Below are 17,580 nucleotides of genomic sequence, written 5' to 3'. Positions count from 1 at the left end.
ATTAATATATTTTACATTTAGTTATGATAATATTACACATAATTAATATTTATCATATTTAGTTATGATAATATATCTTATAATTAACACTTTAATTAATGTTTTTTATATGTGCATTACGATTATTAGAAAATCCTAATGTAAAATCGTATCCAAAATTCAAATTCAAAAAACATACATTCTTCTACTCAATTCCATTTAAAATATGAAAATAATTAATAGGAATCTCAAACATTTATGCACAACTTATTTATTCCATTTTCTCAAAACCGATTTTGTTCTTTCATTCAGGCCACATAACAAATTCTTAGTGGCTTTTTACTTTTTAATTTATAACTAAAGTTCATAAATTATATTACAGTAGTTGTAAACATAATCAATGGTTTTATATATATTGTACATAATCATTGTAATATATATATATATATATATATATATATATATATATATATATATATATATATATATATATATATATATATATATATATATATATATACCATTTATTTGGTAATTCCAAAAGAAATTCAATTCAATTCGATTTGATTTTGGCTTTTTTGTTATAGATTTTTTTTTTATTTCATAATTGTGAATGATAATTTTGCTTATATATGATTAATGATTATATTTTTTTTTAATTTAAATGTTATTCATTTTGTCAACACCATGTATTATACAGGTTATAAGCTAGTAATAAATAAATAATTGATTTTTTATCATAATCTTTTAATAATGAATGTAGAAGTTTGTTTATGAGATTGAAGAGATTTGTTTATTTTGATGATGCCTTGTTGGCTGTTTGGTTGATATTAGATATTAAAAAAAAAAAAAAAAAAAAAAAAAACCAACAACAACAACAACGAGATTGGTACTTAAAACTTGGATGTAGTTTGTTCTAAATCTAGGACAAAGTACATAAAAACTAGAATTAAGTATAGAAATTACTATATACAAGGTAACTGTATTTTCACACAACCACATTCTAAGAAAATAACTATTGTCATTGCGAATAAAAGCATGCGAACTCACAGCAACAAGATAAACACTCACGAATGTGACATAAATGTGGTGTTCCCTGGTCGATAGTGCAATGTGATTATTGGTCTCCTTTCAATTATCGGTCATTCGTTACCCTTTTGTTTCGATTGTGTTTCAATACAACGAGACATAAATGTGGTGTTCCCTGGTCGATAGTGATCGTTAGTGCTCTATCTTCCCTGTTGTCATTACTCTATGTGTTTATATAGTTTGGAATGAATTAATAGTCTAATTCTCTCAGAATAGAACATTTCTCTCCATGGATGTTATAATATGTCAATATTTTATCATCCTCGAGTTGCTTTTTAGTCCAATAATGATGAAGTAGAGGATATGACCCTTCAATATCTTTGAACTTATAATGGATTAATCTTATACACATGTTTTTTCTTTCGATGAACTAATATATCCTTTATTGCAAAAGAAGTAACCAAGATCAGCATAAAAACAACTTAAAAGTGTCTTATCTAGTATGTGAATTGTTGGCTCCTTTATTAATAATAAAGCGATAATTTTACTACGCTTTAATGTTAAAGTATGGTCATTTTAGTTAGTTTAACTGTTTGTTTGAATTCATATTATTGTTGATATATATATATATATATATATATATATATATATATATATATATATATATATATATATATATATATATATATACACACACACACAGAGATTTCAGATCAGAAGTTTTGCCTCCCGCAGAGTCTGGTTCTTAGTCAAACCACCTTATAAGTAACTTATGTTTACCCTACTTTAAGTATAGCTTATGTTTAAGTTTAATATCGGTATTATGAACCTATAAACAACTTATATATTATAAAATATAATATACAAAGTGTTATTATAATATCCTTTAACTACTCACGGTACGGGGAATCTGGTTTGAAGGACCGCATAGGGTTGTTAGATTTCAGAAGTACTTAAATGCCAAAATGGTTTTGCTCTCCGGTGTTTCATGTATGGCCCATGTATATACATAGTATTAGTGATTGAAAAGTATTGTTTAACACTTATAAAACGATATCGCTCGTAAATAGTCGCAATAAATATTGGACTAAAATCTAGCAGTAATGATACTAGGTTTCGTCGAAGGAAAATAGAATTGTTAGAAGTGAAGTGTTGCCTGAGTTTGGAATCGTCACTTTAACAAGTTAGTGCATAGTTACTTTCCTCTTACATATAGATATGAAGTATTTAATATAAATTATGTGTTATGTGTGCATATTATCTGTGTTCTTGATATATATGTTGGATGAACAAAAAATATACATGTTTTATTTGATTTAAATTGTATATGTATTTTGTACCTATAATTATGATGGGTTAAGATGCGTAGATGATATAGATGATAAAATAAATGATGAGAGGCCTCAATGTTTAAGATGATCCAATCATCTAGCGGAGTATAGATGATGACCATGAACTATTCAAGACACTCCAGTAGAACGATGGCAGTCTCGCAACTTGTAGGTGTTTTTGAACTAAATGTTCATCAGGTGTGCTCCATCCCCCTCATGGTTGCCTTTTGACATATATTGCTAAGGAATCCCTTAAATAGTATTGTCATCCTGATGAAAATCCTTAGACTAGGTCCCTTGAATTAGATGTTTTGGGGACAGAAAGTGATGATAACGGGAATGGGTAATCGGGTCGAATGAATTGATGAAATTAATAAAACTTAATTATTGTGGGTTGAAAACCCTATGTGCTCACCAGACCCCCAAGTCTAACCCACTCATTTTATTGCATTACAAGTAGTGGCAAGGGAGCACATGAGTGATGATCTAATGAGAGATCAAAGGATTATAGGCCATTAGAAATAAATAGAATATTGTAAGGCATATGTTGTTTTTGTTTATGTTTTTTGATCTATATTGACAATGACATCCCAAGATTTTTAATATAATGAAAATACATTCCTTCGAGAATGCTTTGATAATTTACTTATCATATTTTTAGAACAAATTTTGCAACATATTTCTTCAAAAAGATACTCTGGCTTTTAAATAAAGTATAAACAAATCGGTTTTTTCTAGCTATAACATTAGGGATGTCACATGCTAATAAAGACAACCTTCATGAGTATCTAAATCGATAAAAGTGTGAGTGTTTCGAACAACTTACTATGATATACTCGGTGATATATGGATTATCACTGTATCATGTTCGTCTATATCTAACGCAATTTTGTTCACCTAACGTTCGTGAAATTTCTTAATTTCGTGGTGTAGTTTTGTATCTTGTATATGCATGGGGTTTTCATGAATGACATAGGCTAACTTACAAATCCGTTTTATGTTTATTTATAGCAAGCTTAGAAGCAATTTGAGATAGACTCTTCTCACATATTTTGTTGTTTAACAAATATACTTTGTAATTGTCCAATGCTCTTACATAATTTACTTCCAAGATTTTTATAAATTTCATATTTATCTTCCTCTTACATAATTTACATTTTCAACTATAATATGTATAGCCTAGTAGGTGTTCGGCAAAAAGATATGATGTAAGAGGAAGATAATAGTGAAATTTCGAAAATCATGAAAGTAAATCAAGTTAGGAGTTAGAGTTTAAGAAATCTTATAATGAATATATCAAACAAAACAACGTATTATAGTGGTTTGGGTACCTAAACTTATATATTTTTAAGGATATATTCACTTTTCCATATATATATATATATATATATATATATATATATATATATATATATATATATATATATATATTGCGGACAGTGCTATTCTATGAAAATTACTAAGAGAATAGATTGTTTAGTAATGTGAATACGTTCAACCTCATACAACTATCGTCATTTTCATGCATTTTCACTAATTCTTATTTATTTTTGTTCTCACACATCGTGTTTCACTTATTTTCATTCTTACAGAATACGACTTTATAAACATAATGACAGAATGAGAATAATAATAATAATAATAATAATAATAATAATAATAATAATAATAATAATAATAATAATAATAATAATAATAACCTTACAAATGATTTAATGTGTGATAATAACAATGGTTATGTACGATTGAATGTATTCACATTATCAAACAACATATTTTATTTGTTATTTCTTACAGAATAGCATTGTCCATACTTCCGCACAATAGATGTCAATCCACATTTCAACCTCTGTGTGTGTGTGTGTGTGTGTGTGTGTATATATATATATATATATATATATATATATATATATATATATATATATATGGAACAACATTACAAGAGAACAATCGATTACATTATTTAATAGGGAACAAGAAAATTACATTAGCAACATCATTCTTAATTGTTAAGTAACAAACCAAAAATACACCTACTATAAAGAGGCATGCTTATATTAGAACAAAATATGTGTTATTGTTTTTTATCATTTATTTGTGGCTTTCGTTTGTAGTGGATTGACCCTTAATGTTGATTAGTTGACATGCTTTGCAACATTATGGATTTTTTTATCCTTGGAGTGTCTCTCCTTCCTTATATGTTGCATGGTTGTTTTCTTCTGCATTATTCACCATCTTACACATATAATTAATGGCTAGAAAGGTAGACGAAGCACCAACAATTTGATCAACTTACAGAAGACATACTCATATGATGCAAGAAATATAGTCGAATCGAAATCATTTCCAAAAGACACCGTTAACATCACATTAGAAAATTGAGACAATTATCTAAAGATAAAACCTTCAAATTTCAAACCATTGAAAATAGATAACCTCAAGGGTCTTTGACGAATAAAATTTACGAGTTGTATATGCATGGTTGAGCATTACTCGAACAAACAAACTAAGTATATGCATAAACAAACTTGAAAATCAACCCTTTTAGCTATAGGAGAAACAAAAGAAACAAGTAACACGCCCACATAAACAAGTTTTTGTATAAAACTCCATTACAACATTACATACCACAAACCATCCACAATTCAACAAAAAAAAAAACACCAACAACATCAAATCTACACATCTTTCACCACCAACCAGTCATCATCACAACAAACCCAACCATCCACTATATACACCCCACCCCACCCCACCCCCACATTACAAATTGAAATAACTTATATTCCCTCCAATCCTTTCATCCTTTTGCTTCCGGAAGGTCAACACATAGTCAACTCTTTGATTAATAAATATCACCGACTGGTGTGACACATCTGACAAGAAGTGGCATTCTTTGGGTTCATGTAAGTGCACTGATCGCATGACCACCCGGTCAAATCATCGGCCCGAGTTGACCCACCACCCTTTGTGGGCCCCTTTCCTTTTCCACTTTTTGACTTGCTTGTCCCTGCTGCGTGTTTTGAGGTGCTTGTTTTGCTTGATGCCCCGTGTGAGTCCACGTCAGATAACCCATTTTCTAATGCTCTCACCAAATTCTCAAAGTAATTGCGTGTCACACTATTTAAAAATAAAAATAATAATAAGAAATAATTTTTTCAAGATTTTATAAACCCAGTAAAAAAAATCAAAACTTTAAGAGAAAGGATTGAATTTTACGTGGTCAAACCAGCCAACTTTGTTCTGAAATTATTGAACTCCTCTTGAGAGGCATTTCCATCAATGTAAGTATGTAATTCCTTTTCAGCACATTGATGGAGCCTTTCTAAACCAGCCTCTGCTTCACCTGCAAGGGTAATATGGTCATTTACCACTTCATTTTATTTTGAGACTGCATACATAGATACATACCTTGTAAATACTCAAAAAACTGTCTTTTTGCTACTTCTTGCTCAGGTAGGTAATACCCATATGCATATGTCCATTTTAACACACGCCTACATTCAACTATCTGCAATAGAAAACCATCATTTTAAAACAATAAATCATTTAGAATAAAATATATATTATATATATTAAAATTTTAAATATAAGTAAGCATATATACCTGCAACCAAGCTTCTAGAATAAATTTCAACTGTGTCTCGGGTTGGCATTGTCTCTCACTAAGTTTTGCAAGCTGAAATTTTACCAGATGTTTAAAAAATAAGACTTCTTAATATAATATTACCAAAAAAAAAAATGGAATTTTAACTTACATGAACTGTCTGCATCTGTAGTAAATCCGCAAGTGCTTTTTGCCTCGACTGTTATTGTGAAAAAAGAAACAAAGTATATTATTATATATCAGACACGTAAATTTACACAATATAGAAAATTACAATTATGCCCTTGTATACCGATTGGTTAGTGGCCCAACGTTCATAATAGTGAGTGTATCTCTCTAAAGAATTCTTTGCCATTTCTCTTCTTCGTTCAGATTCATCATACTGCAAATGGAAGTGGAATGAATTACAAGATTAAAGATTCAGACTTTAAAACAATGATAATGTTTTATTGAATTTAGAGTAAAAAATATAATTAGTTTTATTACAGCTCCTTCTTGCTTTGCAGATTCATAACGGTTGCAAGCATAAAAGCCACCAGTTCTCTCTCCATGATCTGACCATTGACCAAGGCAAAGCCTACATTTACAATTTTATAAAGTTATCAGAATCATCAATAAACTTAATCTCATTTAAGTTTCTAAATGTACATAACAAACATGATAATGGAATACAATAACTCATTCCATTCCCCTTTGTGATTCCATTCCATATACCAAACAAAAAAAAACATAAATCTTACCAGCAAAACTCATATTTGCATGGAGGGTTGCATGTCATGTGCATACAACCTTGATTCTTCTCAATTGGACGCTTGCACTTTGGACAAGGTTTAGAATTTGCTAGAATCCTAAAAAATCATTATACAAACATCAAAACAAGAGAGAGAGAGAGAGAGAGAGAGAGAGAGAGAGAGAGAGATGAACATGTAACAAGGGTAAAGGGGTAGTTTAGACATTTACCAATTCATATTTTCAGACTCTGCGCTGTTTTTCATAATCCACTTGGACACAGTTTCACAGTCCACAGGGCGATGAGCTTCTTCTGTACACTACAACAATAGCAACAAAAAAGATTTTATCTTTTATAAAGAAAAAACATAAACTTTTATAAAAATGAAGGAAGTTATTGAATCATGATACTCACATTCCAACAAAAGCTGTATGAGCAATAGCAAGTTACATCATAGCTTCCACTTCCAAGATCAAACTCAATAGCACAATCACATCCAGGAGCAGGGCACCACTTTGTCTATCATATCAAATTTCAAATTATCAATGAAGAAAAGTATAATCAAAATCTTGATTATGAAATCATTAAGATAAATTACAATTTACATACCTTTCTATTGTCCTCAATATAAGATCTAAGAAGGTAACGACGATATTTCTTCTTGTCTTCATCTGAAGTCAACATATTGACCATGTCCACACCAACAGCAGCACCACAAGATGGAATTGGGCATCTCAAAGTCAAACATCCAGGACCATCATTGATAGATGTGCTAATGTAAGCTACCAGAATCAATAAAAACATTAAAAGAAACAGAAATTAGGATACCAATCATAAACATAAACATATAAATGTATAGTAAGATGAAAACAGAGAGCATTGCATTATCAATACAAACCTGCCCAACATGTGTTACAGAAAGGATGACCACAAGCAGCAGTGCTAACACTATCAAGTGTATATGATTCAAAGCAGATCCCACAAGGAAGCTTCAAGAGATACAAAGATAAAGGATTAAAAACTTCACTAAAGATTTTAACTTATTTACCATTTTACCCTAACTTACCTCTCCAGCTTTTGGAGGATTGATGTTGATATTATCCAACATGCCAACAGCTTTACGGACTGCATCTTCATTGGCAAACCATGCTTCATGAACATTGCTAACATTCCTGCAGGGTTAGACAGTAACTTATTAAATAGAAGAAATTCAAAATCTTGATATGGAAGAATTTGTTGTTCACAAAAATTAAACACTTTACCAGTTAAAACGGCGCAAAAGCATGCATGCAGAATCTCTTGAGATTGATAGAACTGAAGAGATTCTAGTGATATCATCCTCCTGGCGTTGGCGTATGTCATCTTCCTTCAAGATAGTGTAATTCTTCTGAAATACAGAACAAGAAATGATAAAAGCTTGGATGGAGGCAAGAGCGAACAGATAGAAAACAATATATGTCGACAATTTTTTGTCATAGAAGTTAAGCAAAACAATATTAGAACAGAAAACAGAGAAATCGTCACCAGGCAACAATGTCTTAGAACCAACTCATCATCAAATCATTAGCTAATAAAACCACCGAAGCCTTGTTATATGATGAACTTGGAATGATTAAAACAGAAGAGGGTAGTGATGAATAAAAGAAAATCCCCAAATTTAATAGTAAAAATGCATCCAATCGGACGAATAAACAGTATGAGAGTAGAAATATATATTCGGTAAAATTCGATTACCTGCTGCCGACTAACTGATACATCATCGGAATCATCAGAAGCGTTATCCAAAAACTCATACCCAGCATCATCATCATCATCGCTGTACATCGCATCGCCGCTATAGTAATCTTCTTCATAAGAATCAACATCGTTCGCATCGTGCATATCATCTTCCGAATCCATCGCGAGAAAAACCCTAGAAATTTTTACAACGGGGAGTACAAACCTAGGGTTTTAGCGGTGTGATTATCAGAAAGATGATTATACAAGTCCCACAGACAAGAATACGAGAAGAAACGGTGATCGATGAGTGGTATATTTTGGGGAAAAACTGAAGATGAATTGTGCGATTTCGTGGGAAGGGTTTTAATTTATTGGATCGTTTCGTTGGTCTACGCAAAGTCGCAAAACAAACAACAACAAAGAAGCCGCTTAACAGGTTTATCGATTCTTGATTTCCCTTCGATTGTCGCGATCGCAGCCCCAAATCTCAAAATCAATGTTTAATCGGATCAACCGGATTGGGAGATAGATTCAAGAATTCGCCCTAGCAATTCTTTGTTCGACCATATTAGGGTAGGCGTGTGGTATAGAATAAACCATGTCAATCTTGTATTCGTATAAGTGTATTTATTCATTAGTCAAAGTGTCAAACATGTATTATTATTATTTTTTTAAATACTTTGGTACAACACAAGCAATATGTGAAAATATGGAAATAAATCATTAGCATTCATAAGTTATCACCTTTAATACATACTAGGAAATAGGCTAATTTGTCAATATTTGATCGTGTTGTGTGAAGATTGTTATAGGATGTAATAAACATGGTATTTTTATCACCAATGTTTACATATATCATTTATATACATATTAATATGACATTTTCGAACACAAATATACATTTAAGTACATTGATGTTTGTGTTATTTGCGATATACATTTAAGTACAACTTTATGTTTATCATCCATATATGTTATTTATGTATTTTCTATATTCAGATGTCAAATATATACATGTCTTGTTCTTTTTTATTGACATGAATCGTGTCATTGTCTCATATCCATGGGATCTTTATAGGTGTAAAAGTAGCAAATCATTATGTGTTGTTGGGATGGGTATTCTTCGGTTCATTCCCGTCTTTAGCTTCTTTTTAGAAAAATTATATAGAATACCAGTGTATTTTATTTTTGTTTTCAATTTTTGGGTTTCTATCCGGTAATGACATTTATGAATATGGAAGCAAAAAAAAATTAAGTGGTGCTGAATAATTGTCAATGGATTAACCATGAGACCATTTAAGCTAATGATCAACCGTAAGAAGTCATTTTTCGAATTACTTACAGAGAGATATACTCCATCTAATACATGGTTTAATATTTATAAAAGCGACAGCCAAAGAAGCCTCCTTCAAGCAATATCACACATATGTGTAAGATCTAAATGGCAGAGTTGAATGCTAGTTTAACAATCTAATCAACCTCACAAGATGGAGCTGAGTGCTCAAGAAAATCCTCAAAAGACCCTTAATAAACTCTAAAATGTTGGATTTATACGTTCAAGAATAATTATTTAATTATATTGCTAATAACATATGTCACAGCTAGCATTTTGGCTAGGAAATTCTGTTTTCATGTAACGAGCTCTTGTGTAACTTGTAATCTAAGTTAATGTTATGTGCAAATGCTCATTTCAAAAACAATTACTTTAATCAAAACTCACTCGTGAAGTCTAAAACCTAATTCGATACATTTCATACACTCAAGTGTGAGTTTGTAACCCTAATGTCCCGATCCAAACTCGGAATGGACCAGGATCCTATTATTGGGCCAAGGAACTCCATTTGGGCTCTAGTTGAACACACATTCATTAAACTATAGCATAATGGGACTTATTGGGCCAAAACCTACATAAACAGTTGTAATGGCCCAAAATCCATCGTTTTTGCCCCTTTTGGGTCGTAAACTCGTCATAAGAGGACCCAATGGGCTGAAAATTCATTATGGGACCTTATATTTTCGGTTGTATACAATTCTAGCCCAACATTTCTTTTTATTCTCACCTTATCTCCATTATTCGTTTATATATATATATATATATATATATATATATATATATATATATATATATATATTAAGTTTACTTAAAATGTGACACCTCAATATTGTATGTAGGATATCTAGGCTAATTAACCAATAAACATCTAGGACTTCGAGACTAATCCATCATGTATTAATCAATTAATCACCCCTCCCCTTCTCTCTTCTTAATCTCGGCCTCCCCACTCTTCATCCTAAACTTCACTTTCATTTTTAAACTCCTCTAATAACCCTCAAGAAATCTCTCATTCCCTTCCAAAAATCGTGTGTGTTTGTGTGTAAATCTAAGAATACTCCACCAAAAATCCACTCATTTTGGTAAGCTACTTCCATCCAAGAGGTTTAACTTAATGTTTATGTTAAAACTACTTCTCTTAACACACCATCTCGTGATTTATGATCTTAGATCCTCCTAAGCCCGAAAACTCCTTTCAAGGAAGCATCTAGGCCAAAATCTCTCTCATTCTTCATCAAAAACCAAATCCATCAAACCAAAGTGAGTTTATACCCCTCTATTTTCGGTTTTTACTATGTTTTAAGGGAGAATACAAGTTGTTTTATGTAGATCTATGAGTATATGCATGATTATGTGTGGTTTTCATGATATAAGTTGTGATTATGTGTTATAAACTTCATAAACTCGAAAATATGTTACAATATGATGATATTTGTAGAACATATCACTTAATACAACTTATTATATAAAGAAAATGTTTAAACACTTCAAGGTTGTTTAAAGCTAAGAAAATCGCATAAGAGGGCGAAAAATGACAAAATAATCAAAAGTGAAGTTATTATATAAAACTCACGGTTTTAAGGAACCAAAAAGGATTTATCTTGGATAAATATGAATCTTTATGGTATTTATGATTCTAAAAGGGCTAAAAGTGTAAATTTTCACAAATAGGCCTCATAATGGTTTTCACAGTTTTTGGGCTAAGTTTGTAAATTTTTTTACTTTTGTGGGCTTGAGTGTCATTTTAAACAAAGTTGAACCAAAAATCTTATTTTTCGGTTATAAGGGCTGAATATGATAATTTTATCAAACTTGGGCCAAACAAGATAAATTCTATGTTTTTGGTCCGAAAATGTAAAAACTTCATACACTTGGGCCGAAAATGATATTTTTGACAAAAGTTGGTTAAAAATGTTATTTTATTTGAAACTAGCCTTAAATGTAAACTTTTGGTCTTAAGGGACCTAAAATGTCATTTTTACCAAAATTACGCCTAAGTTGTAAATTTTTAGTCCATTGGACCAAAGATGTCACTATTACAAAATGTCGCCCTTTTTATGTCATTTTGGAGAACTACTGGACAAGAATGAACTTTACAATAACAAACGAGTCAAATACGTTAAACTCACTTTTATTGGGCATGTAATATGCATTACATGCTTAGTGGGCCTTAGTTGTCCTTTTGAATGCTTATTGGGCCTGGAATATACATTACATGCTTAGTGGGCCTTAGTTGTCCTTTTGCATGCTTATTGGATCTGGAATATACATTACATGCTTAGTGGGCCTTAGTTGTTATTTTGCATGCTTATTGGGTATAGAATATACATTACATGCTTAGTGGGTCTTAGTTGTCCTTTTGCATGCTTATTGGTCCTGGAATATATATTACATGCTTAGTGGGCCTTAGTTGTCCTTTTGCATGCTTATTAGGTCTGGAATATACATTACATGCCTAGTGGGCCTTAGTTGTCCTTTTGCATGCTTATTGGGCATAGAATATATATTACATGCATAGTGGGCCTTAGTTGTCCTTTTGCATGCATATTGCGCTTGGAATATACATTACATGCTTAGTGGGCATTAGTTGTCATTTTGCATGCTTATTGAGCCTGAAATATACATTACATGCTTAGTGGGCCTTAGTTGTCCTTTTGCATGCTTATTGGGGTTGCAATATACATTACATGCTTAGTGGGCCTTAGTTGTCCTTTTGCATGCTTATTAGGTCTGGAATATACATTACATGCCTAGTGGGCCTTACTTGTCCTTTTACATGCTTGTTGGGCCTCATACATTCACATATTGTAACGCCCGTAGATCCGGGCTAGTCAATTTAGAGACGATAGGCGTCAACAATGAATTTTTGATGAAAGATTATTTAGAATGAATAATCTTAACTAAGTTATAGTATATGTTACAAGGTTTCGGTGCATATAAAGAACGCCGAAATCCGAGTTATAACGAAAAAGTTATGACCTATCGAAGTTTCGCGACAGAACCGGCACGACACTAAATGACGTAAAAAGTGAATTTATGTTAGAGTGATATTTAGCCTTAGCAATCTAAACGAAAGTCATAGAGTTCGTTAAACCGTGAGCGTGCATAAAAAGAACGTCCAAATCTGACTTCGTATGAGGAAGTTATGATTTTTCTAAGTTTCGACTTAGCGGTATGCAGCTCGAATACTCGATTTGAGATCGAGCGGTTTTTAGCCGAAACAATCTAAAAGAGAATTTGAGATCTCATCAATAGTAGTCCAACGATAAAAAGACAGACGAAAACGAAGTTCAGATGAAGGAGTTATGAATTTCGAACGGAGTTTTCCTGTCCCAGCCTACTAAAAATAATATATTAATAATATATTTAAATTAAAGTAAAAATTAGCCAACGGAGTCTAAACGAGACTTGTAGAGCATAATCTCACCTATGCGTGGATATAAAGAATGTCGAAAACGGAGTTCGTATGCAAAAGTTATGAATTTCTGAAGTTCGGGGCGCGAAACCCCAAAACTGTCAGAGTTCACGACGTGAATATAGTGTTCACGACGTGAACTCGTTATTTATGACTTCTGGAGCCTGACAGGCGCAAGTGGTGATGATGCACTTGATGACTATTGAATTCACGATGTGAGAGTTGAAAAATGACCCTATAAATAGAAATCGATGGTCAACCGATTTTGGTTGCTCTATCTCTTCTCTCCCACTCCCGATACACCCTCTAAGCCCTATTTTAACCCCCCCCCCCCCCCCAAAGCCCCGATATCATCCCGAGACCCAAAGCGAGTCCCGAAGCCCGAAGATCATGAGAAGTGCGATTCCCGAGCCGAAGCTCTGCCCGCGAGAAGCCAATTTTTGTGAAGATCTTCCAGATTTACCGAAGAATACTACTTCTACAAGCCGTAATGCTGTCCGGTCATCTTTTAATCATGTGAGTGTGTGGTCACTTTCTTCTAACACATAAATATTAAGTATTTGCTATGAAATACGTGCTATGTGTATAATATAAAGATGTTTATATGTGTGAGTGTGTGGTTATTTTCTTCTAACACATAAATATGAAGTATTTGTTATAGGATACGTGCTATGTGTTTATACATTGTTGTGTTTTATTTGAGATGAGTGTGGAATGGATTTTTATATAGTTTTTAAATGAGTTAAATTGTATATGTAGTTTATATCTACAAATATGTTGGGTAAAACATGGGTAGATGAGATAGTTGGTGTGTGATAAAAGAATGAGTTGGATAATGAGATCAAGAGGCTAGTTTTAGATCTGTGAGTATGGATTAGACCAAGAGGTTAGTTTTAGATCCGGGAGTATGGATCAGGTAAAGAGATAAAACTTGTTATTAGTCCGGGAGTATGGATTAAGACTAAGTTAATTGTCCCTAGTCCGGGAGTATGGATTGGGCACAGTTATTGATCCGGGAGTATGGATCAGATCAGGATTAAGGTATAGTTAATTGTCCCTATTCCGGGAGTATGGATTGGCTACAATTATTGATCTGGGAGTATGAATCAGATCAGGAGGTTAGTTTTAGATCCGTGAGTATGGATCAGGGGAAAAGGTTAGTTTTAGATCCGTGAGTACGGATCATGTGAAAAGGTTAGTTTTAGATCCGTGAGTATGGCTCGGGTGAAGATAATAGTTTTAGATCCGTGAGTAAGGATCAGATAAAGAGGAAAATTTTAGATACGAGAGTTTAAATCGTGTCGTTGTGAGGATCGATGGGGTGAGATAAGAGTTGCCTTTATATGGTGAAATTGTAAAAGTTTGAATGTTCTATATTTATAAATATATGATATAACATTGTGGGATGAAAACCTTATATGCTCACCAGGCTCCCAAGCCTGACCCACTCAGTTTTCTTTGTATCATAGGTATTAATACGAAGACATATTTCACAGAGAAATTTAAAGGAGATATAAATCAATTGTGTAATTAAATGTAAGTTCTATTTATGCTTATATATCTGTATCGGAACATGACATCCCGAGGTTTTATTATTAAATGAAAATACATTCTCTTCGAGAAATGTTTTGATAAGTTATTATCATATCTTGTTTTGGGAACAAATTTCGCAGCTGTTTTCTTTAAAAGAGTACTCTGATTTTAAAAACAAGCATAAACAGATCGGTCTTTTCTGGCCGTGAAATTGGGGATGTCACACATACATACTCGTTTGGCTTCGTAAACTTAAAACATACACGGAAACAATATACGTTGTGCAATTCCATATTCGTGTAAATTCAGTTAAGAATCTTGTGAGACACTTCGTTTGACACCTATCAAGTGCACAACTGTAGCCTGTAGTTATAACCAGAGTCTCATGAAGGGAGAGCGGGAGTTTGTGTATAGATCTATACGGGGGTGACACCCCACACCTGAGTTGTTCGCTACAGTTAGACTAGGCCAGTTTAGGGTGACAAACCTTACCTTAAATCAGTCGGTGTCTGAAAAACATCATGACAGGTTGATCAGTCATTATCAAGTATGGTTATAACGACTCACATATAGAAATTAAATCCATTTTAAAATTTACGGAATACATTTACAGTTTGGTACCACGGTAATATACATGCACTGGTACTCAGTCTTAGGGTGTTAAGACCACAACGTTTTATAAACAGACAATATCGGATTGTCTGGGATCATTCACTTTATACATTTTCAAACATTAACACACATGCATTAAAATGAGATGGGACACAAACATGTCCAACCATTTTTCAGAAAATATCGGATTTTCTGGTGTTTACAAAGTAATACAAAACATTTTACTCAAACATGCTTATGAACTCACCAACATTATATGTGTTGACGTTTTCAAATCAACATGTATTCTCATGGAATCGTTAAGCCGATTGGTCAGCAAGAATACCTGGAATTTTGTTGTGTTTTCCTATCTCCATACTTTGGATATTTTGGCGTGTAATTTGAAATACAATAATTGATGTAAACAATGACATTTGTAATGTTGTATGTGTGATGATGATGATGATGTTTTGTTTCAATTATATACACTGTGATGATACTACAAGAATGAAGTCACCCAACCCCTGGACGTTTCTGTCGTTTCTCCGGTTCGGGGGTGTGACAACATATTATCCTATAAGGTCACATATTTATCAAGTTGGCACATTTTAAATATCAACAACCGTGGAGCCTAACTGACGTCTCAATACACATAGTAACACATATCACAGTAACAAAAAATAATACCCAACTGGTCAACATGTATATACTACCACACAGATAAGTATAGTGAGAAGACTCACCTCAATCCGCTGACAGATAATCCCATACACATGTTGCTACTATGAAAAACTCCTCACACTGAACATATCAAAAACCATCCCTAATTAATAATTAGGGTAGTAACCTATACTCAAGGGTCCAAATCATATTCTTTCTTATTAATGGTAAAAGACCATTTTACCCTTCCTATTTTAGACCCGACAAACATATCCTAAAGTCCAAAATGACATAATCCAACTTTTAGGAATAAGCCATGCATACTCCTTTAGTACGCCTTGCGTACCAAGCTTCCATAGAAAATGGGCTAGGCATGAGCTATACGTTGCGTACCTGAAGTTACGCAGGGCGTACTCGTTGTGAGGCGAAACTTCATTTTTGTAGTCTTAAACCATTAAGGCAAAATGTCCAACACTTAGATTTAAACCTAAAGTTCGTACTAACTCATAAAGTTCCCGACTTTATGAATTTTCAGGTCTTAAAGTAGCCCAAAAATAAACCCTAGGTTTATAACTTCACAACATGGTCAACAACTCAGGCATGGTTGAAGTACAACCATCAAGGTCCGATTTTTATGCACTAGAATCCCTATAAACATCAAGAAATGCTATCCCAACTCTGGAGTAGCTTTTACTCTCAAAAGTCAAAACCATGGGACCAAAACTGTCACACCCCCGAACTAGACGGCGGAAACGTCCGAGGGCTCTTGTGACTTAATTGAATACCATCACAATGATTATACATGAATCATAACATCATTCATCACCATGCATTTAAATATTACAACTGATATTGTTTACATTCAGTACATTGTTTTAAACATTACAATTCCATAACATAAACCGTTTGATCATTAATCTAAGCAAAACACCATGACATAACTTGATACATATTCTTCTGTTTACCTGTTACCCGAGAATACAAGTTATTTTGAAAACAGTCAACATATGAAATGTTGGTGAGTTCATAAGTAATGTTATGGAAAAATGATTTTTGTGAAGATTGCAAACCCAGAAAATCTGATATTTTCTGAAAAGAGTATTTGTAAAAAAAAGTGTGAAGATCCGTAAATATGCTTGTCGATTTTGAAAACATGAATAATTGTTGAACTTTGTATACATCACATAGGTTAAAATGTTGAACTCCCCGTGAAAACCTGATGTTTTCCCAATGCGTAAATTACATGACTTGTTTATTGTTATACCGATACGACGATTGTTTTTGATTACCCAGGTGACATTGGATTAATTAAGGGTTGTGAGTTGTTACAATCACGCATTATTGAAAATGACTAGTTTATAACTACAAATTATGAACGATCCTTGAGGCGTCGTCCATACTACTCACATAATCCAACCACCCTGACTTCTCTTGTTTAACGTCACGAATCTGCTTACTCGGTTTCTCATAGCCCCACAACCGAGGAGAAAGGAGGGTAAGAAACCTCCTTTATTTCCATAAGTCATTCAAGGCTATCGGGAATACGAAAGGCACTTGGCCCGACTCGCATTTGACTTCTCGACTTCGCTAGCAGTACTAATGGGCCCTTGGGACCCAACAGCACGATAGAGCTATTGAAAGTCCTTTTACGTG

At 32.9% G+C, this 17,580-nt stretch overlaps 1 protein-coding gene across 1 annotated transcript; it reads right to left on the bottom strand.

Moving 5' to 3' along the window:
* Positions 1-4,925: 4,925 nt before the first annotated feature.
* LOC145037740 (putative E3 ubiquitin-protein ligase ARI8) lies at positions 4,926-8,994 on the bottom strand. Its single transcript, XM_078986449.1, has 15 exons — positions 8,411-8,994; positions 7,939-8,063; positions 7,743-7,848; positions 7,575-7,665; positions 7,286-7,458; positions 7,091-7,195; positions 6,907-6,995; positions 6,687-6,794; positions 6,433-6,523; positions 6,239-6,328; positions 6,098-6,145; positions 5,947-6,018; positions 5,751-5,850; positions 5,559-5,685; positions 4,926-5,459 (listed from the first exon to the last, which is right to left on the bottom strand). Exons 1-15 carry the CDS (start codon positions 8,573-8,575, stop codon positions 5,195-5,197), a joined length of 1,755 nt encoding a protein of 584 aa, XP_078842575.1. The 5' UTR covers positions 8,576-8,994; the 3' UTR covers positions 4,926-5,194.
* Between the last annotated feature and the right edge of the window lie 8,586 nt (positions 8,995-17,580).

Source organism: Lactuca saligna, chromosome 1 (assembly GCF_052625555.1).
Source record: "Lactuca saligna cultivar CGN05327 chromosome 1, ASM5262555v1, whole genome shotgun sequence".
Classification (NCBI taxonomy): Eukaryota; Viridiplantae; Streptophyta; class Magnoliopsida; order Asterales; family Asteraceae; genus Lactuca; species Lactuca saligna.
This window is presented reverse-complemented; position numbering and strand designations above follow the sequence as displayed.